General features: G+C 45.1%; 1 protein-coding gene across 2 annotated transcripts in view; it reads left to right on the top strand.

The window, feature by feature from the left end:
- The window catches only part of LOC138491371 (glypican-5-like), a 1,558,016-nt gene that overhangs the window by 329,838 nt on the left and 1,201,204 nt on the right, over window positions 1-26,974 (top strand). For both annotated transcript variants that reach the window (XM_069617865.1, XM_069617864.1), the window contains exon 2: window positions 13,594-13,755. In XM_069617865.1, coding sequence (XP_069473966.1) covers window positions 13,594-13,755 — 162 coding nt within the window. The remainder of the gene's footprint in view (window positions 1-13,593; window positions 13,756-26,974) is intronic.

Below are 26,974 nucleotides of genomic sequence, written 5' to 3'. Positions count from 1 at the left end.
CTTGATACAATGATACAATGTCGTCATTCTCCTTGTTTGTGTCTGGGTCTAGGGGCGCCTCAGAGCGAGGGACCAGCGAGCCTGAGCTCATGATCCCACCTAAATTAGGTGCAATGTTCACCAGGTTCAATGAGACCGCTCTCGTGACCCCAACCGTTCCATCAGTAATCAGTAATCATTGATGCGACAGTGGGAGCCGACTTGATATTGAAGCAATTCTCGTTAATGCGGCCAACCTGAGCGCACACTCCCCCTTCGTGTGCGTCATCACAGGTTGACACCACAGCTCCCGCCCCTTGCCCCGCTGACTCCGGGCACGCCAGCAGACCGAGCCCGGCATCGGCCACGATTACATCCAGCTCTGCTTCTCCACCTCCCCCCCGGGCAATACACCTGGTGAGTCTTCATTTCCAAAACTGCTAATACTTTGAGGAGACTGGACTCTGTGGTTTAATTTTCCAGGCGCAACCATGGACAGGTGAGGTGAAGTCAAGTCTTGGCTAATGTCTCTACAGGCAGTATTACCCAGCACCCCGCCTGGGTTCGAACTGCCATCTTCTCCACTGTAATGAGGCAAGTTCTTACTCAGGCTAAACGCTGCATCACAGATCATAGCGTCGCTTCACATATGCACATCCTCACTAGTTAAAGTACAGGAATAGAATTGACTTACTTTTCTCGGTGAGGGTCGAATAGCTGTGCTGCAGTATCCATTGTCCACATTACAGCCGGGCCGTTCACGTTTCTTCTGAGCCTGCGTTCTGGAGACGGGAGTAGGTTGTAAAGCAGCCATATGTTGGAGACGCTAAGGGCACGGACGCCGGCACCAACTCGCCAAACAGCCTAACAGTTATGCCCAGCCCTTTCTCCACAGGGCTTACGCCACAAGGGCGCAAGAGGCGGCCTTTTAAGGTCAGCAGGTCCCAAACCTTAAAAGCACACACACCTCAGAAAACGCACAGGATACAGGAGCTCTCTGTTCAGCAGACCACTTGCCACAGCCTAACAGTTATGTCCAGCCCTTTCTCCACAGGGCTTACGCCACAAGGGTGCACGAGGCGGCCTTTTAAGGTCAGCAGGTCCCAAACCTTAAAGGCACACACACCTCAGAAAACGCACAGGATACAGGAGCTCTCGGTTCAGCAGACCACTCACCACAGCCTAAAAGTTATGTCCACCCCTTTCTCCACAGGGCTTATGTATTACAAATAAATTTCTCAACCTCTTTATCTACAGAGTGATAAATAATGGACTAATATCGCATCAGGAAATAGTTAGAATTGGAATACCTTGTGTCGAATACCCCAAGCATCATTCAACATGGTGCAGATGCCCAACCACGTTGGCATTATCATTATACATTTCTGCTAGAATTGCATGGCAGCTTTGCTTCCAGACCTTCAATGTATGATACTTCTTCTAATTACGATTCCTCAGTGCAGGCCAGGAAATATAATATGTATCTTTCTTCAGACTTCTGGTGTTTTTCTTTTGAAGAAATAGATCATGCAGCTCATATGTTTGCCCATGAATCAGGGCTAGATGTGGAGCGAGCTTATCAGAATGCAAAATAGGTTTGTTTATTTATGCACCCCTCATGGACACTCAGGAAATCCTTGTTCTGGTCCAAACAATAGTTCAGCTCATCACATAGCGAATTCGAAGAATCCTGGATAATAAGTCTATCGAGCCCCACGAGTATATGGTCTGAAAGGCAATTTGATTTCCCAGTATATTTGATCTACTGTCCACTACTGGGGCTTACGTAAGCAGTGAACGAACTTCAATGTTAGTTCTAATGTGAAATGCTTGCTATCTTCAAAAATTTGAAGTTGGATCCAATTGTGTTGCCCCAAAGTACATTTATTGCATTCATTGCTCCAATATTGTATTTGCTGTTTTTTATACAGAAAGAATTATCTTTTGTTGGCAATGAGGATGAATTTCTCTTGATGGTTCTGGACAAAAATAAAAGTACATTTTTCTCTAAAGATCACTCCTATATTTCCTTCAATAGACTTGAATAGTTTTTTGTTGCTTGGCATAAACTTGGATTTTTGCCTTAGAGATGTCTCTTCTGAAAGATGCAAAGTGATGTTGAGATCTGTTTCAAGTGATGATATAGTGTGAGTACCTTGAGATGCCTGTATGTTGAGCAGAGATACTGTATCTGATATATGTTTGACTGATAGGTCTGAGGCTACATCCATAGAAGGTTTGTTTCTCTTGTATATAGCTATGTTTGAAAAATATTTTTCAGTTTCAGACGATGGCAACATTTGTAAAGGTCTATATTTGTAGAAAAATAGTCTGATATGTTTGTTGGACAAAACGAGAGGCCTTCGTTCAGGGCTGTGGACAATTCTGGTCGTATCTCCTTGTTTAAGGTTAACTACTAGACTCTCCTGTTGCGAGATGTGTCTCTTGAAGTGTCTGCATGCCTATGTTTCTTGGATCTTGATTTGGATCGGCTGCCATTGCCCCTCCTGCCCCTCCTTGTCCTCTTCCTTTTGTAAAGGGATATTGTTGTGAACCTGTTCTCTTTTGGCTTCTTATTTGTTCTGATTGTAAAATAGTTCTGGAATCTTTGTGCTTTATGAATTCCTCTAAAAAATGGGATGAACAGCTAGTTTCTTGAATTTCTTCCTCTTATGACCAACCGAGTTCAATGGCATCGAAGTCTCATTAATACCTTCTTGTGGACATTTAATGGTGAGCTGTCCATCATTAATCTTAGATTGAGACATTCTACCTTTAGTTTCAATTCACAAGTTCAACCCCATTGTAACAAGTCTGCCTGTGTACTGAGTATTCCATCACTAACTAGTGAGGTGATGCATAGCGAAAACCTAGTTTACACTTTACAACAAAAAGGGTCAAGAACATATCCATCACTAATGTTGGCTTGAAAGTTGCTATAGAACTGAATTTCCCATCATTCTCTAAAACAACCACCAATTCAACATCAGCACCGGTTAGAACTTGTAGCTGAGGCATAGAATGCTGCATATGCAAGATTATATCTTGGTTTAAAGGGCAACCGTGACTCTCTTGAAAACCTGAAGTACCTTATTACTGAGTTGAAAGGCAAATATGCTCTTGAATTTGGGTTCATGTCTTATCCACCTCAAGGTGACTTACGCACTCACAATGAATACCATCAGTGAAATTGTGATTACGTCCAGCCCCCCAAACCTTCTGCAACCTGCAAATGTATCGAATCCCATTTAATACCACAATTTAAGCTTCCAATCCCATAAGAAAACATTAGGACTTCCATCATCCCATCCACAGACCGATCCATAGGCAATCATGCATGTATATCACCCCATATCAACCTGGACCAACTTTCTGCATATTTTTCGTTTAGTGTTATATATTTTCTTCTGAGGCTTAGCCCTTTCAGGTTTTTAACTACCACACCACATGTGACAACGCTCTTGGTAGAGCTTCCTTAGTTAGTGGCAAACCAGTATGTAATGACTCTTCACTGACTGAGAGGGGCACACTTGATCCCACACTCTTCTCGCTTATGCCATTCACATCCGACACCTGATAAATGTCCATGTCACAGGCACCAGCATCCCCAGAATCCCTTATTGCTTCATATAGGTTTGAAAAGACATTTGATACAATATCAATAATCTGAACTGAGTAACCTAATTCTCCATTGTCCAAGTCATTGGGCCTCATTACGAGGTTGGAGGTAACCATGGCGCTATTAGCGCCATGGCTGCCTCCAAAACCTTACCGACTCCGCCCTGGTGAATGGAGCAATTACCGGTCCATTCCAAGGTTGGCAGGACCGGTAATTCCCCATTCACCAGGGCCCTTCCCCATTCCCATTGAGCCACCCCATCGTGTGTACTGTGGTGCACAACTTTGTCACTTGTGCAATTAAACATAGAGGCAAACAATAAAATATATTTCAAGTGTTTATTTACAATTGTATATAAAGTGCTGTCCAAAGACAGAAAAGAGTCTCAAGGTGATCATTATCATTAAAGTCAGGTGCTGGATAACGTTCCCAAAGTGCCTGTCTCTAACATGATGATAGAGTCAAAGGATGTTCTAATTCCAGACCTCAAAAGAATATCCCCCCTCGTGTGCCAATGATTGTCCTTCGACCCACAAAAGATTCCCAAAATCCATGACAGTGAAAAATCCTGAATTCAAAATAACAATTTTCTAGTAATCAAACAAAAATATCTTACAAGTCTCCCTTAAGGAGGCTGTTTTCCTTCCACCTCTTGCACCTGCAAGTGGGGTGCTTTGCTCCACTGGCCCACTCCTGGTGCCACGGGTACCCTCCTGATGTGTTCCCATAGCTTTCTGGCAGACAGTCACTGGTACCTTAGTGGTCTGCCAGAACTGTGTCTCCCCAGTTACTCTCAAGATTATCATTCAGGATTTCATTGCCCAGGAGGTCTTACTGGCCCAGGTGGGATTTGAGAAGTGTGGCTTCTACCTTTCCTTTCCTTTCCTTTCCTTTCCTTTCCTTTCCTTTCCTTTCCTTTCCTTTCCTTTCCTTTCCTTTCCTTTCCTTTCCTTTCCTTTCCTTTCCTTTCCTTTCTTTTCTTTCCTCCTTGGTGTACCATCATCATCTCAAGCTCCTCCCACTTCATAGTCTCCCCTGGACCATCGGGGGTCCACTGGAACCCTTTCTGTTCTTGGACCTGTCACTTTCTCAAGTCCTCTGATGATTGAGCTCGATTTCAATCATTAGGTTTTTCTCTTGCTTCTCTCTCTTCTATCTTTTCCTTTACTTTTCATGAATTAATTTTCTCTCCTGATATTTCTCTGTGTCTTTTACTATGCACAATTATTTCCCTATGTCTGTTGTATCTCTCTCTCTCTCTCCCTCTCTCTCTCTCTCTCTCTCTCTCTGTCCCTCTCTATACCTTTCTCTAGTCATCTTTTCCTATTCTGAATTCTCTTGATTCAACCTTGCTCTTTCTTCTTCTACCTCCTACTTACTTTCCTTGCCCTCTGGGGCCCCCTCAAACCCTCTCTCAGTCTATTGCTTACTTTCCAGCCTCTACCCCTTACTTCACTCTCTGAGGCGGTACCCATCTCTACATGTTCATGGACAATCTCTTAATTTCCCTCTAGTTCCTTCTGTTTCACATCCTCTCTTGCTTCCAGAGTGGTACCCATTGTCTCACTCTGCAAGCTGATACCCTTCTTTCTCTATTCACAATATGCCTGTTCCCCCTCTATCACCTACTTCCAAGATGGTACCCCTGGATTTGTATCCCAGCTGGTAGCATTCTCACTCTGTTCCCAAGTAATCTCTTCTGCATTCTCTGTATACCTGACGACTTCATCCTTTTATCCTACCTCACTTACTACCCAGATGGTACCCTTTGACTCTCTTGTGTGGGTTTCAGGAAAATAGTCTGCACCTGTGTCCTTTGCATTAGTTGTGCTGTTCCATGATATAACCATGTGCTTTTGGTAAAATGGCCTCCTATGAGGCTGGCCTAAAGTAATATAAGGGACAGCCACTATTTAGGATTACAAACTGGGCTGGATGGTATGCTAGTTCTCGTCAACCTCTCGTGCTGCGTTCCGCTTTCCTTGTAGTGTGTGAACCTAAATCCTCCAATTCCAGCATATGAGATCTTCAAGAAGAAAAGTGGAACTCAAATGAATTTACTAACTGAATGGAACTCCAAACTAATGGAAATCCTGGCAACAGCTGACATCAAAGAATCAGAACTGCAAAACACACCACAAATTGCGAAAAAAAAAGTTCGAACGATGGTTCTGGATTATTAATAAAGGAACACGAGACACATTTAAATCATTGGCAAGTCTAGGGTCAAGTGAAAACAAACTAAATACGCCAGCGCGATTTTTGACATGATGCCCTTCAAAGCACCACCGTATGCAGTTTTTGAGATTGAAATTAAATGTATTAAGAACAAAAGAAACATTATGGAGACAAAAAGACACAACAATAAAGGATAGTTTCTGTAGATTTTGTAACAACGGGATCGAAACCAGTAAACATCTAATTACAGAGTGTACAGGAACAATCTCTCAGTGTAAAATACATTTGGTAAAGTTCACTCCATTGAACAATGACATCGAAAGATGGTGGAAAAACCTGTTATCAGGTGAAAATATACAACTAGTCTGCGCAGTAATAGATTATATGGATATGCTGCTAAATTAGGAATCTCGAAAATGAACTAGAGAGTTGGCAAAGCGCAACCATAGGCAAAAACAGGAACAAGGACATGAAGAGTGATGGACAAAAACTGAAAACTGTAACAAAAGTTTTGACATAAAATATGTATAAAACTGTAGTTTTACAATAGAAAATAAAAAAATAAACCAGTGTGTGCTTTTTCCTACATATAAAAAGTGTTATTTGTTTGACTTTAATCTGCTTTGCCATGTGTTCCGACATTGGCCATTGTGGGAGAATAATTCTTGGTACTTTTTCCTTTTATGTGAGAAATACTCATTTGTTCTTGTCAGGGAAACGAAAAAAGGGATCGATATATTGTTATCCCGCTTCTCACACTGGGTTTTCTCTTTATTTTCCTCGGCTACATTGCTGGAGGAAACAAAGTAACACACCTATTGTTAGTGTTGTTGCTGTGATTTCCCTTTTCCCAGTGCTGAGAAAGTGGCTCTGGCTAGAGGGAACTTCTCTTGAGTTTATTGGTCTAAATTGACAAGGTGTTTCGTGCTGGGAGATGTGGCTTTGGGGTTACCCAATTGGAGCTCCTGGCAACTCAAGGTGACCGGCACTGCCCTAAGAAGGACTGCCTCATCACAGCACCTTGGTGCCTAGGTTTGTGCCCTAGGTGTAATTTTCTCATACTGATTCTCTCCCAGCAGAGGGCCTCTCTGCCATACCGGCTGCTGACTATGCAGTACAGTGATGGGAAAAGATATGTTGCGCTTGTGCTGTCTTGCCCCAATTCTGTAACCACAATGGCTGTTCTGTAGCTAGCAGCATTGCTCGCTGCCCCACTCTGCCGTTGCTCTGCCTCTCCATCTTCGCGGCCTGATACGGGCTTGTTCTGTGATTTATCCGTGAATTGGAGGTGGTCGCACAACTTGGGTCACAGCGACAGCGAAAATTTTGGACTCAATCCTCTCAACGTCAGATAAGGAAAAGTAGTCAATTAGACTGAGGAGTTAGCAAATGAATGAATGTAACACAAAATCTTTTAAAAACCTTTGGGTTAAATAAAGAATTAAATAAATGTATCACTGCTGCTTGGTATTTCACCCAATTGATTGCCTTGAGCTATTCAGCAAGCCTGGGGTGTATGCATCTCACTGCTTGCTCTCCTGCATTTCAAGCTTACCTGTGCCTGCAGGCAGGGCTGGACTGACCTATAGGGAACTCTGGAGATTTCCCCGGTAGGCCCCTGCACCCTGGGCATCTTTTGAGTTTTATTTCCACATTTTCCCATAGGAAAAGGGTTGGGCTTGCTGAAAATATGTAATATGGGATCACTTTGAAAATTATTTCCAGGGCCTCTTTTGGTTCCCAGTCCACCCCTGGCTGCAGGGCTGCACACTCTGCCATCCATCATGCCTCTATCTTCCTCGCCTATCCTTTCAAATTGCTTCATTATTCTCTACCCACGAGATTAGAACACAAGGATTGCCATGAACACATTGAAAAAGGACAATTTGAAATGTAACCCTTGGCTACCAGTTGTGGACACTTATGACTGGTGCTTCTGGAAATCTTACATGCTTTCAAAGCTTATCACCACAGGTTCTGCTGCGGTCAGTGGCGTACCCAATGGGATGTTCTGCTTGAATTGAATCCCTTGCATGAAACCTGTCATTATTATCTACAAAAATGGAACAATCATGGCCTAGGACCACCACACAAAGCTTTGACTCTTTCTCCCTACCCCTCCACAAGCCTTGTGCTTTCAGTGGATGAGATGAGTGATTCTGCCTACACAGCCGCCATGACCAGGTTCCCCTCTGTTCCCCGAAAATGTCCCTTGGTGCTGCCCTGTGAATTCTCCAGTGCCCTGCCCCTGTTATCTGCTCTTCTTTCACACCTACCTCGTTTGTCCTCTAGATTCTAGAGGACAAAATAGCTCTAGTTCTTGAAGAATGTTCTAGAGTACAGAGTACAGAGTCTAGAGTCCAAGAACTAGAGCTATTTTGATGTCAGCACTCTTCTAAATGAGAGATCTGCCATTAATCAGTCTACAACATCAATGACTTTCTTGTGTATCAAGACAATTGAGTTTCCTGGCCTAATAGAAAATTGGTATTTTATTCCCTTCATGAACTCAGACACCTTGCTCTTAGATTTATTTTCTTTAAACTTTATTTATAACACTTTATTCCGAGCACAGTACAGCAAAATATTAGTTAGCATAACACAACACATTGATAACCTACAGGTCGGACCCTGTTTAGGGTATCCCCTCGTGGACTGGCGACTTCTCTGCCTGTGTGAAAAGGTAGTTTCGGAACGGGCCCAAATGTCTCGTGGCCTACGACGCATTAGCGTCATTTCAAGGATTGAGGCCTCCACCTCTGCGCACCACAAGACATCCCCTATCCTTGTTGCCTCAGCAGTGGCCATCAGTTGTGACCAAGTCTGCAGTACAGTTTGTTTTTCTCTCAGGTGGTTTTCAATTTTTTTGTGAACCATAGACCAATTAGGACTGGTGGGGGTGTGGTTCTTATCATCCTGCTTACACTGCCACCACCAAGATTGACACAATTGGAATTGTCTCCTTTGAGAGCCTAACATGCAAATGCTTCCCGATTCCAACATCAGCCTCACTATTATAACCAGCTATAGGCTCCATGGCGATGTCTCCCTTCCTCTCTATAGAATGGCCTGACTGCATTGTGGCTTCCAATGTGTCCCAAACCAGGTCCTCATTTGATGGGGACTTTAACAATAGGTTGGAGGTCCATGATAGGTCACCTGCACTCTTTCTGAGCTCTTGTGAGGCCCCGTCAACAGGCCCTGACACCCTGGTCCCACCCAAGTGGGTGGAGAAAGTCTTACTGTCTTTCTAATTACTGGCTAATCGCTGTCAAGTATCTACACTTCCACCCTCCCTTGATCAAACCACTTCCTGCTTAATAATTGCTTGGAAAACCCTGCGAGGGCCAGTCGCTGGCCCCCTCTTTTGTGTTGAGTTCCTTTATCTAAGTCAAATGTAGAGCCAGGACATGTACATACTTGAACTCCAGTGGCGCAGGAAGAAAAGAACTAGAGGAAGGGCCTTATCTGTCAATGTTCCCACACTCTGGAACCTTCGGACCGTCAACACCACACCTGCCTCCTTGCTTTTATACGAGTGATCTCAAGCCCATCCTCTTCAGGGAATAGCTCCTCTTTAATCCCAGGTTCCAGGGCCTGCCGCACATCACCTATCCTGAGACAGGGCGGTCTGCTCACCCTGTTTCCTTCCCAGGTTGCTTGAAATCTGTTGCTGCTCCGTTGTTCTGCCTACCACCCACCTCCATTCTTAGCTCCTCCGTCCCTTCTGATAGGCTTCCCCCACTGTGTGCTTTCCCTTATTGCCTGAAAAGTGCTCTGCATCTAACCGAATCCAGGTCTGTGCTCAATCAATACACTAATAGTAAAGGGTCTTCTCTGAGGCATTTGATATCCCCCTTTTATCTGGATGCTCAGGCCTTAATTCATCCTCTATTGTCCCAGACATCTTTCCCTCCAAGTTATACTCTGAGCTCACCAACATGCAAGGTACCTTGCAGGGGTGGACTGTCCGTAAAGGACTCTGGAGATTTCCTGGTTGGCCTCTGCACCCTGGGCCTCTTTTTGTATGGTATTTCCAAATTTGCTCATAGGGAAAGGGTTGGGTTTGCTGGAAATGTGTAATATGGGGCCACTTTGAAAATGATTTCCAGGGCCTCTTTTGGTTCCCAGTCCACCCCTAGTAACTTGGCTCCTATTTTCAAGACTAGAAAGGATCGACCCAGAAACGCAACAGCTGCCGCAATACTGATTTTGCACTCTTTGGGAGGGGAAACAGACCCTCTATGGTGATGTGATACAAACAAGCTCAGGAAGGACTAGCTCGCATTCCTGTGCCACTTCAGAGGTCATTATTATACCATCAAACACAAGAAAAAGGTTGTCCTATGCGAGTCTTTTAATACAGCCCCTAACAGGTTAGCTGAAGTATTGAGTCTCTGTAAACAATATTGAGGATCTGTAAACAAGTGTACTCACCCTTTGCTCCTTTATGTCTATTACCAGCGAGGTTTTGGCTGTCAACTTTTCATCCTTCCTTGCTAATAAACTTTAATTGATCCAGTTCAATATTGCCCGCCTTTCTGCTCGGTGCGCTCATGTCATCACAGCAAGTCATTATAGCTCATTGCCAGTCTTCAAACGGGTAGGTCACCTGTGGAGAAATAACGAACAAATGGGAAGGATGATGAAAGCATTGTTGGGAGAGGTTTTCCCGTGTCCTGCCAATACTATCAAAGACAATATTGATCCTTGGCCCCCGCTCTAACCACATTATGCCACAGCTCCCTCCATCCTGGTGTTTTTCCTCAATTTAAAAGGTTCCACATACTGACTCTGCTCAAATAATCATCTGATGACCTTGGGATACTCACCTTCTATCACCCAATCACAATACCCCGTCATTTGTAAAATTCTGCAGCAGATAGAAACTGCACACCTTCAGTACTTAATTTGCTCCATGACCACAAATCGACGCTACAGCCCTCCAGAGAAAGTGAGTGTCTTCTCCTCATTAGGCAATGTTATCCTCTCCAGCCCTTTGACAGCAACTGCCCTGCCATCCTCCTCTTGCTGGAGCTATCCACTGCCTTCGACTCTTCGGGAAAATCCTTTGTATCTATGGCAGTACTCTTGGGTGTATCGCCTTCTTACTCCTGGACAGAAGGCATCAAGTCAGTTCTGGCTCGTTCCTCTCTGAGCCCAAAGCATTTAGCTGTAGAGTCCCCCAAGGCTTCATCGTCTCCCCCTCGCTCTTCAACTCGTATCTACAGCCAATGTCTGTACCCATTGCTGCCTTTTAGTGCACCTTCCAAATCTCTGCTGATGATACCAACTTCACTTTGAAGTTGGAAGGGACCTCCTCTCTTGTTTCCTCCTCAATATCATCCTGTCTCTTCCACGTCCCGAACAAGAGATTAACCAGAGACCTGTGCCTCAATACTGCAAGAAATGTATCCCTACTTCTCTGTCACCCTCCGTGCCTGTTTCGATGGGCCCTACTCTTACCTTGGACTCATCAGCCAGGAACTGGGGTTTATCTCTGATGGATCGCTCTCTTTCACGCCTCAAATGCAAAAGTGATGCCAGAAGTCTCACTTCCAGCTCCACTTGTTTTACCGTACTCTCTCTCACATTATCTTTTCCCGTAAGCTGAAAGATACTAGGGCCTTGGTTCCCTAGAAAAGTGATCAATGCAGCAGTATATATATAAATCATCCTCCCTAAGGTCCTTCTCAGTCTGTTGCATGGGATTCAAAACAATACAGCTAGGCTTATCCTAGGAGCTAGGTCAAGAGACCATGTGACACCTGTACTTAAATCTCTCCATTGTCTGCTGTCCAAGGCTAGACTAGACTCTACATTAAAGCACTCCGTCTGATCCACAGGGCCTTCTGCTGCAAGGGCCCTGGCTAACTCCAGCACAAGGTGACCAATTACTGTTCTTCCAGAGTGTTTAGGTCTTTCTCTCCCAACGCCTTAGCTGTCGGGCTGCATGAGAGGAAGAGGGTTGGTGGCAAAACTCTAAGCACTGTTGTTGTGAGAACCTGAATTTCAGATTGAGAGAAACCTACTTATGCTTCCGGAAGGAAATCAATACTCTCATCTTCAGAAATGCTTATGCCATTTAGTACTGCACCTGGATCCGTCCTGGCTCCCTGTGGGTACTCACTACCATGTGTCCTCTTTGCATGTGTCCAGTTAAGACCGTGGCCCTTTCCCTGTGTCCTGTTTATATGCCCTGCACTTGTCTTCCCTCGGTATGGTCCTTTGTCCGGTCACCCTTGTCGACACGGACTTGCGCCTGCTTGCTTTTGGCTTGTCTTTCTGCCTTGCACTGAATCCTTGCCGGATATTCCCTTTGTTCATTTGTTGTACAGTATGTAATATATTGACTCTGGTTTATAGTGATAATTCCGAAAATAAACATTTTTTTTATTACGTTTTTTATTCGAAATGGGGGGTTCCCCCCAAACCCCCCTTTTTAATTGTTTTTTTTTTACCCATTTATTTTTACGCATTTTTTTTTATTCCCGGACCCCAAAATAAACATATAATAAAAAAATATCGATATTATTGTTTCGACATTATTGTCTTTCGATTTTTTTTTTCTCGAAATTATGACTGACCACCATTGACTCTCACTTAGGTCTTGTCTTTGTGTCTTCCTTGTTTTCTCTCCCCTACCTCTTTTTTCTCTGCACTTACCTGATGCACTTACCTAATGTCCCAAGGCTTCTATCATTAGTTGCCCCCACCCCTATAGCCGTTCCCCTTGGGGTGCCACAAGGAGACTGTTTTCACAGCTGATGTCTGACCAATCACCAATAAAAACATACATAATTAAACTGCAATGAAGGGCCTGAATCTTATATTTTCAGTTAAGGTGCTCTCAGCGGCAGATTTTGTATGCACCCGTGGGTCACGGGTATCACCCCATTACTGCGCATGGGAAAATAACAAATGTGAAAATGCAGAGGTCTGTAATGGGAATTCTGGAGCAATTAAATGTGGGGGGTGGGTAATGGTAATACATTAGGTGAGGGGAGTATGGTGGGGCACTGCGGGGGACTCCCCCCACATACAATTGCTAAAATGAAAAGGAAATCACCATTTTGCCATTTGGCATTTCCAATGCGCAGTAATCACCTAGACCACACCAGTAAGAAACATGGTCGTGACTACCGAAATGGGCGATGAAGCAATTTCAATTAATTTTTGAAGTTCGCCAAAATAGGTATGTTACAAAACAGATGCAAGTCCGCCTAACGACAGACTTGTAAATGTACACCACTTCCAAACTGCCCTCGAAAGCAGATCCTAAGTGCAGTCATCTATCTGTTCCTAACATAACAGTTAATAGTGTTTAAATGAGCGGTTAACTTTTATTTGCAGTCAAACGTTAACAACTTTATTTGTTTATTTAATTTGTAAAGCGCACAAACAACCTCGGGGTATTGAGGCGCTGTTGCAGGTACAAGTCAAGGCAGCGTACTTAGTCATACAGTTAGTATACTACATACTACTAGTCAACAATTACAATTCAATTTCAACTGTTAATTCAAAAAAAGAGTTACCAGCTCATGTAAGTGTTCATTTTTAATTCCAAATGAATAAACAATTAACAAGTAACCATACTTAGTATCCGTCGAATAAACAGTTAGCATGTTGGTACTGTGAACCTTTAACTGTTATTTGCAGTTAACAGTCCATGAGTTATCAGTTATCAATGACCCACAGCCAGCTGTTGAATTACCTATAGTCCTGAATTCCCAGCTGGCAATCAAGTGCTTTGAAGAGTCCTCGAGTCTTCTGCACACATTAACCTCTGCGTGTGTTGCTTTCTTTATCTTCAACAGACTCAGAGCTGCAGATATGCCAGCTGCGGGCGCCCACCTGCTGCACCAGGAAAATGGAGGAGAACTACCAGGTAGCTGTGCGGCGGGAGCTGGTGCAGAGTGTGCAGTCGCTGAACTTTGAACTTAAGTTCATGATCGTCGGCCACATCACCGATTTTCAAGGTAAGAAGTTGATGAGCATGCAAGGACTGTCTGACGTTTTTTTTATTGTAGTTGTTCATTTTCAAAGCATTGCTGTCCATGTGGAATGCTAGCAAATGGCATGTGGACACTTAAAGGTGCTGCGCTGAGCATCCGCTCTTTTCCAGGGATGCAGCCAACTAAGGATTGCGAGGCAATCCCATTGAATACCCACCTACAGTTGTTTTGTTGGTACAAACATGGGGCATAGCACCAGTGATGGATGGACTTAAAGGGAAGTTGCGAGATTTTCTGTGTCAGGTGCATCAGAAAAAACAGTGTGGTTGATGCTCCAATCACGTGTCATCTGTGTGTGGTACCTAACCAGTGGTCAAAGTGGGGGGGAGCTGTTGGGAGCGGTGCTCCTCTACTTTTTTTTAACAAAAGTGTTACTGATCCTAGACTTTTATTTTACAAAGAAACCGTTCTGGAATGGCTTAGTTTAAAAATCAAAGTTTATGAAGAAGTTGAAACTTGCACTTCAGGACACTGCTCTGAGCATTACCTTAAATAGCAGGTGCGTCTAGGCTTTTGGATAGCGCGTGGGGCAGGGATTGTAGGGAGCTGGGTCAGGCCAGAACATAACATAGTTCCACTACTTCTTTTCGTACACTTCGACCACTGCACCTAACCTACTATTTGCAAATCATATTGACCTTTCATAAGCACCTGCCCACTGAACAAACTCTTGGTTGCCCTGCAAGCGACTTTGCTGCTTCACAATGCCCTGCCTTATTCAGTTCATCCTCATTTGCTAATGGTGGTCCTTGACACAAATTGTTTTGATTTGTATTTTCTTTTTCATTAGGATTGGCTTGGATGACCGGCTGAATGGTCAAATCTGGCCAGCTTTTTAGGAATTGTACAACAAATTTCCACAAGCATAATTTGCATAAATTCATTTCAATGAAGATTATTTCGATTTTTTGGGATATTTTAAATACAAACTGGATTTTCCTATGAATCAAATAAAATTTGCCCCGTGCTCTACCGATAATAAAATATGGAAAATTTCACAAAAAGAAGACTTTGTTCACAGATATAACAGAAGTTAAAATATCATTGTCCAGTTAATTTCCTTCCATGTCTCAATCATCAACAGCTCCCTAACTCAATGCACCTCTTCTCAACCCTCAAGACTGGACACATCCTCTGGATTCTCAAGGAACCAACAAAGGGCCCTGACAAACTCAGCAACTACTGCCTCATCACCCATCTTCTCTTCCTAGGTAAGATCCTTGAGAAAGAAGTAGCCATGCAACTCCTCCAACACATCCAAGCCAACAACCTCCTTCAGTACTACCAATTATGCATCAAAACCAGATGCAACACAGAGACGGCTACCATCAAGGTGATCACTGATGCCCTTACAATCCTCAATGTAGGCCATCCCTGCCTCCTGGCTCTCTGTGATCTCTAAGCAGCATCCAACACGTAGACAACCAAGCACTCACCAAACATCTACTTTGCTGCATGGGGATCAGCGAGACTGCCCTCAGCTGGTTCAAATTGTACCTTGCTAATCACCACCAGTTTGTGAAATGTATATCTTCAGATCGCCAGCTCCATCCTTCACCTGTGGAGCCCTGCAAGGATCTATCCTCTCCCCTGTGATCTTCAAACTTTACATGGAACCACTCAGAACCCTCTTCACTCCATGCAACATCCACTTCCACCAATACACAGATGCTCACAGTTCTACCTTAAGATATCCTACATTGAAGATATCCACAGGCTTGCGGTATTTCTCACAATAACCCAGTCGTTGATGTACAGTGCTTACCTGAAGCTCAACACTTCCAAGACTGCATTCCTACTGCTGATCAAAAACAGCGAACACCCTGACACCAAGTCCTGGCTCTCTGCTATGATCCTCGAGGGCTTCACACCCCATCTGGCCATCTCTGTCAAGTCCCTTGGGTTCAACAACATGTATAGACACCTTACCTTCAAAGCGCACCTAGCAAGGAAGACACAAATGACTCGGTGCCAACTTTCTCTCCTGCAGAAATTCAAGCCCTTCATCCCAGAAGCTGATCTGTTGTTCAAGCCTTGGTCCTCTCCTACTCAGATGATGGCAGTGCCTTTTTGAAAGGACTTCTCGCGACCACCCTGGCACCCCTGAGATGTGTCCTGCATGCTGCAGCATGATGAATCAAAGGACTATGCAAATTTAACCACATCACTCCGCCCCTCATCGAAATGCACTGGCTTTGCTGCAAGCCTGTATCATTTCAAATCCTGCTGTATCATCTACAAGAATGTCACGCTGAAGTAGTTCCCAGGCTACCTCCCTGAGAAGCTCAGCATTTCCGGAGACCTGCGATCCTCCATTAGAGCAAGGACATGTGTAGACTTGAACTCCACCGGTGCAGGAAGGTAAAAAACAGAAGAAGGATCTTCTCTGTCTACGCCCAAGACTCTAAAACCTACTCCCAATCGACATCAGACTTGTCCTGTCACTTCTACAGTTCAGGAAGGAGCTCTTCAAGGAATGGCTCCTCCCTATCCCCTAGTTCCACACACCCTCCACTCCACAACTTACATTTCACTGGGTGATCTGCTCCCCAACTGTTTTCTCACCTGTTTGCATGTAAATCCCTTGCTGCCAAATTGCCCGCCCAGGCCCTCCCCAGTTGTTAGCTCCCCACTCCCTTGTTGTTCTGCTTCCTCCAGCAGATTCTTCCCCCTGTAATGGTAAGGGGCTTCTTGCTTCCTGAAGCTAAGTCTGTGCTCAATAAATATCCTAATAATAATAATAATAATAACAATAATAATAATAATAACAATAATGTCTGTTCCATCATGTATCAATTGTATGTGTCATTTAAAAAAAAATGCATCACTATGTCAAGTATCGAAAGGGCTTCTCCTTGTAGCAGAAAGAAATCCACCTGGTCTGCTATACGCAGCCCACTGATCTTATTAGTGGCTTCAGATAGTTTTCTCTCAGCTTCCAATAGTGCCAGTACATCAGCTGAAAATGTGAATGGTTGACCACCTGCTGAAGTTGACAATTACATAGTCTAGATCTAGCAGAGCAGCTGTCTTTTGTCCAACATCAATCTCCAATATTTAGTTGGATTGGACATCCTTTCATGAATAGACTCCTCAAATTTGGGTTCGTCATTTCTTCCAGGTATTTTCCCTGGACTCATGATCATATCAGGAATTGATAACCTGATACGGACGTGTAGGAGAAGAGAGTCGTCCCGATTTCCTCTTGTTGAATCTCCCGGTACCTGTTTTCCACTTCCTTCCTTTCTTCTTTGGGATTTGTTTTATTGCATCAGGTAATAGCACATGAAAAAGTTCTAGAGAGCTTAGAATGGTTGCTGCATGAATTACTCATGCAGTAAAATTCTCAGACTCCTTCCGTAGCATATCCGCCATAGGTCTTCGAGGAGTGCGTTGCCCCATCCAGGTGGTATAGGACCAGTGCTTGAACAGTGGATCCAAAGCTGTCCGTCTTAAGTTGGTGGATGTTGCTTCTGCAACATATCTGCAGCCAATGCAGAATACAATCTTTCTAACAATCCTTACATTTCACATGTCTCGATTGTTAGCAACAGCACAACAAGATCTGAATCTGAGGATTTGGGACGAAGGCGTGGATGATGGAAGTAATGCACAATCTGTTTAAGGGCCCATCATTTTCTGGAGCATATGGTCACAAGACTCTTGATAGTGTTCACCGGTGCAGCCAGTTTTCCCCTTGGGGAGGTACACAGACCTACAGACTAGAACCATACCTTTGCCTTATGATCAGCTTTACATTTACTCTTTCACCTTATGGACCTTTGCTCTCTCCTTCTCTCTCTGCTATTCTTGGCTTCCCACAGCAAACCTGTCTGGTCTGCAGGAGGGCGTCTTTTATGCATTTTCAGATTTTGTGTTGGATGTACCTTTGGTTTTAGAGAGTTTTTGTTGAAAACCCACAAAATTGGTGCTGCGATTTACGGTTTGTCAGAATTGCTGTTGTTAATTAGAAATGCTCAGTCATAATTGGTGAATAAAGAGCACTCCTGCTCTAGTGTTATGCCAATGGGTCTTTATTGTTACTATGGGTGCCGACGCGTGTTTCAACCACACAGGGGTCTTTATCAAGGCAAGGTACGTTTTCCTGAGTGGTTTGTATGGTGAGGCGTGATGCCTAGACATTTTCTTGGTATGGTGCACTGCATAGTACTTCTTGAGAGACAGGGTGCCTCAGATGTCCTCTTCTCCCCCGGTCTGTGATCAGTCCGATATCTGCAACTGGCTCCTTAATGTAACATTTCGATTTGGTCTAGTTCAGGGCGGTACCCAGAGGTTCCCCGTGCTCTCACCTCTTCTCTAACATGCACCTTTGGTTTTAGCCTGCTCATTATTTTAGATTTCCTTTGGCTTCCACATCTGCTTTTTTAGTCCTAGGTCATTATTTCCTCGAGGCCTCTGCTCAGCTTCAGTGTTCCCCTACTACTGCCTCCATCTTCAGTGCCTCGACATCTGTTCTCTAGGGCCACAGCTGCACCATTATATGCAGGGAAGGAGTGTGGTGTGAGGGTGGCAGATTCTTGTCTTCGTGAGATATACTGTTCACAGTGTGCAGATACTTTGATGCACTGAAAAGGGGCCACCATACTTTCACAAGGAACATCAGTCGGTGCAGGAAAAACATAAACCTCCAAATCCCCATCAGCTCCAGGGTCCTCTCTACAGCTCGGTTCATAATTATGATCCCGCCTATTTCTGCAAGATTAGCCCGAGCAGGGGATTAAACACACCCCTCTTGCTGGTGAGTAGCTCCCTTCTCTGACATCAGGGAGTTAGATGTCTGTTCTACATTGCAGGAGTGCACAGAGGGATGCTCATCCATAGTAAGTGCTCTTTCACACATGGAGCAGTCTGGTATAAAAGAAAGCAATGAGAGCATCTGCCAAAAGACTCTTCTGTAAGAAACAAATACTAATAAAGTCCAGTAATAACTGAATATTAATAGGTCAGTCCTAAAGAGGAGTCTGTATCTGAGAATCATGTGAAAGCGCTTTTAAAACCTTTATGCACATTGTGGATAGCACAAAGGTACGTGCATGCGTCAAAACAATGACTACGAGCACCCGTAAATCACACAGGTTTTGATGGGGTGTATTTATGTCTCCAGGTACTACCACCCTTAGGGTAGTTTGCAGAAAATTCAAGATGTACCATGTCAGGTATGAAGTAATAAACCAGTTCTAGCTTTTAGGCATGCATCATATTACACTTTGGTGTTTGCAATCCTGTATTTATCGTGTTTGTAAGAATACAACGCATAATTCACTATTAATGCATAGTTGCCAGCATGACCCATTCCAATCTGTGGGTGCTTATCCAGTCCTGTTTTTTGACTTTTCATTCTGGCCCTTGTAATGCACATTTACCCATTATAAAACGCACACTACAAGTCCCAAAATGCAAAGAATAAAACAGGACTGGATAAGCACCTACAGATTGGAATGGGTCATGTTGGCAACTATGTTAATGCCTGGTATTCTAGAATAGGATTTGAGACCACTGTTTTACCATATTTTTGTAGAAACAAAAGTGTGCATCGAGTAGGGATGTTAGGTGAGAAAAGTGGACAGTTGTTTTTCCACATTGCTAGTTTAAGCAGGGTTTAGAATTGTCATATTAAGCCGTCACTTTTCATGCAGATTGCTGTTGTGCAATAGGAAAAAAAAACATGCCTGTTTGCAATTACATGGGTTCATAGGTGTAAATCCCAGGAGACCTTTGTGTGGCCCGCATGCATATGTGTTAGCATTCTGGCAGGACTGTCTCTTATTTCCATCTTCACGGGTAGAGAAAACCTATATCATTTAGTTTAGTGACAGTGACATGCATTATTTAAAATGCTGCGAAGCTACTGGCATGCGCTGTGAGGCAGGACGGTTTAATGCTTGCACCAGGTGGCCGGAAGTGGTTTTGTCAGCAACGTGTTTGGGAGGCCACGTGGGTGGCAGGCCATTCTAGATCTGGCCCCAACTGCATGCAACAAGACTTCCAAGTAAATGTAAATGTGTGAGGGGTGTGCCCTGCAGTAGGTGCATCTGGCCGCAAAGCCCCTCAAAGCCCTCAACGCCTCAAAGTCCTCACACAGTCTTAGTTACCACTCTAACCTTCCCAGCCAGCAAACTATTCACAAAGCGAAGCCCATTTCCTTATAAAATGCTTAGTTTATTTTCCTATCTGTTTGGTGGACATTCAAAAACGGTTCATATTTTGACCCCTCCATTTTTTTGTCACATCACACACGGCAAACTCTATGTCAAAATAACAGCGAGCAGGTGCTTGTGCTACCAGGACCCTCATTGTGCGTCTTGGAGACTCAGAGGAGACGATTTGGGCTCTTGCGTTACTTATTATTCTGGTGCAATGAGGGAATATGGTGAATTGTCTCTTTTAACTTTTAGTTCAAAGTAAACCATAGACTACAAAAGCTCAGAGTTTGGCTTGGTTCATGCAGCACGCAAGAGAAAACGCTCTGATGAAATAAATATATCCGTTAGTTTATGGGCACCCCTACCTTATATTTCATGGGCCCACCTCGAAACGAAATCATGGCTACACCGCTGCTGCTCTTCCCCTGCTCTGGTTGTCCGGTCACACCTCTTTTTTACTAGAGGGGGATTTTCTCCTTTGCAGATTCCTTTCTCAGGTGGTTCGGGTCACTGTGTTTGGGCATTTACCAAAGGCACCAGGATTTCCCCTGTGGCAGGGCCCACCATGAAAGGGACTATCGCCTGATGTGTGTACAGGTCTTAAGCGGAATGCTCGCTGAGTGATGTCAGAGCAGCGCATTCAACTGTTCAGCTGACCTGGAATGCAGGACAACTTCCATTCAGCAAATGAGGTACCTGGAAGAACAAGCGAGAATCCACTGTGTACAGCCCGCTCTTTCCAGCCACCCCAGGCCCTTCATCTTGATTGTGGGCAGGCAACTGGGAGCCTCTGCTTACTGCCTCCCCACATCTGCACCCCACACACGAAAAGAGATCCTACCTCTCGCTCCCCACTTACCTGCTCGACTGGAGCTTTGTGTTCTGGACCTGGCGATCTTTCCGCCCCTGGCCACCAAGGAAATGTTTGATGATCGGCTGACTGCTTACCTGTGTTTTCGGCTTTTCATTTCTGCTTCTGTTCTCGGCTCCATTTACCACAATCCTTGGTGGTGGCTGCAGAGTCCTGTTGGCCCTTTGAGCCGCTTCAGATCCTTTAAAACATCAAAGAAGTTGAAAATGTGCGTGCTTTGTTTGATGATCGGCTGACTGCTTACCTGTGTTTTTCGTTGTTTCATCACTGCTTCTGTACTCCATTTACCACAATTATTGGTGGTGACTGCAGGTTCCTATTGGCCCTTTGAGACACTGAAGCATCACACCAGCGACTCACATGTCGCGCACAGAGCTGTCAAAGCGCGTCGCTGTCAGGTCATCATCCAGCTGTCTGGCTATCTGACGAGTGGCTCTACTCTTGCTATGGAATCCTCCTCGGGTTGCAGACTTGGGCAAACAGCAAACAGAGTATGGAGATTGGTTCGTCCACCCCTAAGGCCATGCATAGCCCTAAGCATAATTATGAGCTCCGAAAACCTAAAACTCCTTCACCTAAAATATTAAAGAGCCTGCTGTTGTGGGTAATATAGTGCCACCTAAAATCACTAGATTCTTTCCTCCACCCTCAAACAGCAAAGCTGACCTACCGTTGTCTATTGACTCTCAGCTATCACCTTCTCAGCATAGTCACGGCTCCAAAATGGTTGAATAGATTAACAATTTGTTATCGCCAATACCTAAAGACGTCTTAACAGACTCTCAAGTTCTGGCTGCTGCATCTGTTATTGCTTTTACGGACGACCAGCCGACTCTTTGTAGGACCCAGCCCTACAGATAAGGGGTGTATCAGCCACTTTTACTCTCTAAAAAAAGCAAATACTGCACAAAATTAAATAGGGAGCAAAAATACTCCCAACAAAAAATAGAAAACAGTCACGTAGAACCTTGTGCCCCTGCTTTCACCCATACAGATCCATGGATGTGTTTGGACCAGTAGTGCATGAAGTATTACAGAAAGATACTACTACTATTACTGCCTTATCGGAAGAAGTAAACATGTATCTTTGAATGTGGATGAATAACTTGGACCAAAGACATAATTATCACAAAAACATTTCTGTTTCCCAGTTAAAACCTATTTTTATCCACTTATAAAAATACTCCCATTGGGAATTGGACTTACATTTGTACTCCCTAAAAAATCATTTTACTCCCAACTTCAAAAAATAGGGAGTAAAATACTCTCACTTCCAAATCTTATCTGGAGCACTGATAGCACTTCGCGAAACTACATATGATGCTGACGATCCAGCTTCATCACATGGGTTGACAGCCTCACCTACTCCGCTTGCCTCCGACGTGACAGCCTCGCCTACTCCGCTTGCCTCCGCTGACGATCCAGCTTCATCATGTAGGTTGACAGACTCGCCTACTCAGCTTGCCTCTGCTGACGATCCAGCTTCATCACGTTGGTTGACAGCCTCGCCTACTCCGCTTGCCTTTGCTGACGATCCAGTTTCATCACGTGGGTTGACAGCCTCGCCTACTCCGCTTGCCTCTGCTGACGATCCAGCTTCATCACGTGGGTTGACAGTCTCGCCTACTCCTCTTGCCTCCGCTGACGATCCAGCTTCATCATGTAGGTTGACAGCCTCGCCTACTCCGCTTGCCTCCGCTGACGATCCAGCTTCATCACGTGGGTTGACAGCCTCACCTACTCCGCTTGCCTCCGACGTGACAGCCTCGCTTACTCTGCTGATGATCCAGCTTCATCATGTAGGTTGACAGCCTCGCCTACTCCGCTTGCCTCCGCTGACGATCCATCTTCATCACGTGGGTTGACAGCATCGCCTACTCCGCTTGCCTCTGCTGACGATCCAGCTTCATCATGTAGGTTGACAGCCTCGCCTACTCCGCTTGCCTCCGCTGACGATTCAGCTTCATCACGTGGGTTGACAGCCTCGCCTACTCTGCTTGCCTCCACTGACGATCCAGCTTCATCACGACGGTTGACAGCCTCGCCTACTCCGCTTGCCTCTGCTGACGATCCAGCTTCATCACGTGGGTTGACAGCCTCGCCTACTCCGCTTGCCTCCGCTGACGATCCAGCTTCATCATGTAGGTTGACAGCCTCGCCTACTCCGCTTGCCTCCGCTGACGATCCAGCTTCATCACGTGGGTTGACAGCCTCGCCTACTCCGCTTGCCTCCGCTGACGATCCAGCTTCATCACGTGGGTTGACAGCCTCGCCTACTCCGCTTGCCTCCGCTGACGATCCAGCTTCATCACGTGGGTTGACAACCTCGCCTACTCCGCTTGCCTCCGCTAACGATCCAGCTTCATCACGTAGGTTGACAGCCTCGCCTACTCCGCTTGCCTCCGCTGACGATCCAGCTTCATCACGTGGGTTGACGGCCTCGCCTACTCCGCTTGCCTCCGCTGACTATCCAGCTTAATCACGTGGGTTGACAGCCTCGCCTACTCCGCTTGCCAAGAACCCTGGGACTGTGATTGAAGACTTGGCGCCATCTGATGTATCTAAAACTATTGTCAGTGGCCACTTAGAGTCAATAGCATCAGATTCCTCCTGTACTCAATATTTAGAATGCGTGGCATATCTAAAGGAAATGATGGCAAAATGTGATATAATGACCAGTACCATTAATGGCCGTTCAGTAATTCTTTCTCAAATGATAGCTACCTCCCCTGCTGTACAGCCATTAACTATTGTAGATTGTCACCAGGACTTAATCATAGAGAGTATTTCGGCACCACCTGTACTTGCTAGCCATATTAATGATAATGTTGTTACACCTGTGGATGTCAACAGTGGGACCAATATTGCTGTACCTTGGGATGCTAACACGGACAATGCCTGACCTGTAGTGAGGCCGGGTATTGTAACTGATGGGTATGTTGTCGATGTAGTTATCATTGATGATGGCAAGGCTGAGGATGCGCCGAGCATATCAAGCCTTACCATTGTAAATGACGATAATCCGGACCTTAGTATAGGCTATAACACTACGGAGCCTTCTAAGTGGACTGCCCCCAGTAATGGCAAAAAAGAAAAGAAAATTATGCTGTCATGTGACTTTTGCATCACAGCAGGCTCAGGCTGCTGAGCAACCACCCGGCACGCGCCCGGATGCAACGGCAGGACAAAGCAATGGTAACAAGCGAACACTTAAACGTGTAGCAACATCTAAGACCATAAGGCACAAGGATATATGCACACCAATGGGTGCGCTGTACGCTCAGGGCACTGATACCATCCCCATTCCCAATCCATCCAATAATAAACAGCCAACCAATCATGATGATACTAATAATATCATTGAAGACGTCCATTTTTTGTTTCACTGTAAGGGCCAGATTCATGGAAGTGTGCAAAGCCAAAAGTTATCACTATTTAAAGAGACAATTTCGTACACAAATCAACTGATAGATTCCTACCAAGTTTCCTGCAGCACTGGACATAAAATCATCAGGTGTTTTAGTGTTTCAAGTGATTTTCCGCAAAAAAGACATGTTGCAATTGCCCATTGTCCTCTAGTGAATAAAATGTCTCCAGTTTGAATCAAATTGAACCAAATTCTCATAAAGGTTTCTCTGTTGCGACTCTCCAGAGATTGTTTCAAGAAGTTCATAAGGGATACCCCTATTTTTTGTACTCAACGCTTAGTTGTTTATAAGACTTAAACTTGTTCCTCTAAACACCAGTCTCGGTCCAGGGTTTTCCTTTTCACCTGAAGCGGATTAGTCAACAAGACCTCAAAAGTCACCTCATATTGTGTAGACAATTCTCTTTAAAGGAACAGAGGAGCTCTCCCTGCGAACTCTCTATCTGCCGTCCCATTAATGCATACGTGTTTGCTTCCGGTATAATAAAGCAATATGACCCGAGCGGTGGGGGCATTACCGACTGAGGTAATGCCCCGGGGCCCATAGTTATAGTGTCTTGTCTGTAAAGAAAAGATCATCGGCGTAAGCTACCCTATAACAACGTTTCCCCTTTACCCTCAGCGGTACAAATGATGCTTCCTCCAAAAACTCCCCCAAGTCTGCAAGGTATATATACTGTTCGTTGGTTTGGCTCCTGCGTAGGCCCTTCTTCTGCCTTCTTTCTTCTGCCAGAGCAGGACACACCAGGACTTGGCGTCTAGAATGACATCTTACCTATGAATGATAATATATTAGCTATACAGTTTCCACCCATATAGTATTAATAAATACTGGTGCCATCAGCACTGAGGTTGAGGGTCTATAGGCACAATGAATAGCCAGATAATTACCGGTGCAGCCTAATGAAGGGGGCTTTATTGCTATTAATACAGTGGGCAGGATTTCGGGTGTGCTAAGGGCCTTTTCTGAGTGGAAATGTGGGTCACACAGAGTGCCCGACGCATATTTTCACAAACACAAAATCTTCAGGCAAGATGGCCACCACAGAAATGGAGGAAGTCCCTCATCAATGTCTATGGCAACAGGGTTCTGTATGCAGAGAACAGAGACAGTAGAGGACAGTATGGTGCAGGAAAATGTGGCGAGGTAAGTGTCGGGCGAGGAGGTGGACATTGTGCAGAGGTAGAGCTGGGATGCACGGGTAATGAAGGGAAAAGATGAAATTGCACACCAGGCAAAGAAGTGCCAGCCAATAGGGTTGGTTGAAGATGAGATTCCAAGAGGGAATTAAGTCTCTGTTACTCGCTCCCTCAGTACCTGGCAGGGGAGTTGCTAGGTCTGGAAAAGACCCGGGGCTAAGGTGATGTCGGAACTGTTGAGACTGGGGGCTAGCTAGTCTTTTGGCTGTAGCTCCTGAGATTCTATCCGGGGCTACAACCAAAAGATCAGGGGCTATAGCCCCCTTAGCCCCCCCCTAGCAACGCCCCTGGTGCCTGGCACTATTTCACAGTTTACTAACATGACATTAGTTATTCGACAGTAAAAAAGCCCTTTAACCCACAGAGGGCAACCTAAGCATACCTCTTCTGGTCACCCACAGAGCCGACATCCCCATATCTCTACTATTGAATGAACTCCCTGTTACTTTCTTCACTACATTGCTTCCAACTGGGTTTGCCCCCCAAAAAAGAATAACATTAAAAAACACATATGCCGTCTCCCCCCCACCCCCAAAGGGGTAATTTGTTAATTGCACAGAGGGCAACGGGAACGTTTGCACTTTCGTGAAATGGGGTCCCCTTGATGCAATTTGCGAGGCGCAGTATTAAAGCAGTCACAATCACTTTTTGTTTGCACCAGGTTGCGTGAAAGATAGGCCTCACACGGTTAACGATTGCGGCAGGTATTTACAATGGTTTGCGTTGGAAACTGCCTGATTTTGGCAGGTGCTAAAAACAGGCGGCTTCCCCAGGAAGCCATTGTTTTAACGGCATCATGGAAATGGCATGCAGTCATTACCACAAGCGTTGTTTGCAGGTGGGGCGGGAATGCATGACAGGAGCGTATATCCCATTCCTTGCCCCCTCTCCACCTGCAAAAAGGATGACAATGTCCCGGATTGGACCATTGGGTCTTTGAAGTCTGAGTTAATTGGTCCGAGCGAAGAAAGGCTTTTAAGTTAGGTTATGGATGCCAATGGCCGCCACTGGCCCCTACCTTAACTGCCAATGCATTTGGCACCCGGCACATGCCTCCCCCTCATAAAGGTCCGCATGCTGCTTTACCATTGTAGAACTCTCATCGCACCACCATGGTTGGTGATTGATTGTGTACAATGACATATATCGCAAACGGGCCAGTCGTGCGCAAGCACCCAACGCAAACTAGAACAGAAGGGCCCGAGCTGGGAAGCAGGGCCCGCTAAGAATGCGGTAAGGGAAATGCAGGTGGCACCAGTCGCAAAAGACATGCTGGCCCAGAGAGAGGGCGGGGCCGTGTGTGAGGGGAGGTTGTAGGGAGGAGGAAGCAAGCAATAGTTCAGTGGTGTGGAGATGGAGGCAGAAGCAGCTGAATGGTTGAGGACACTGAGGTCGCCAGCCTCACAGAGGGGATATTCCGGGCAATAGAAGAAGTTATGACCTGGAATTCTGCCATTCCGATTGGCCATAGGGGATATTCCAGGCACTAGCAGAAGTTACTGCATGGAATTCTGCCATCCC

Source organism: Ambystoma mexicanum, chromosome 10 (genome assembly GCF_040938575.1).
Source record: "Ambystoma mexicanum isolate Mex_15411 chromosome 10, UKY_AmexF1_1, whole genome shotgun sequence".
Taxonomy (NCBI): domain Eukaryota; kingdom Metazoa; phylum Chordata; class Amphibia; order Caudata; family Ambystomatidae; genus Ambystoma; species Ambystoma mexicanum.
This window is presented reverse-complemented; position numbering and strand designations above follow the sequence as displayed.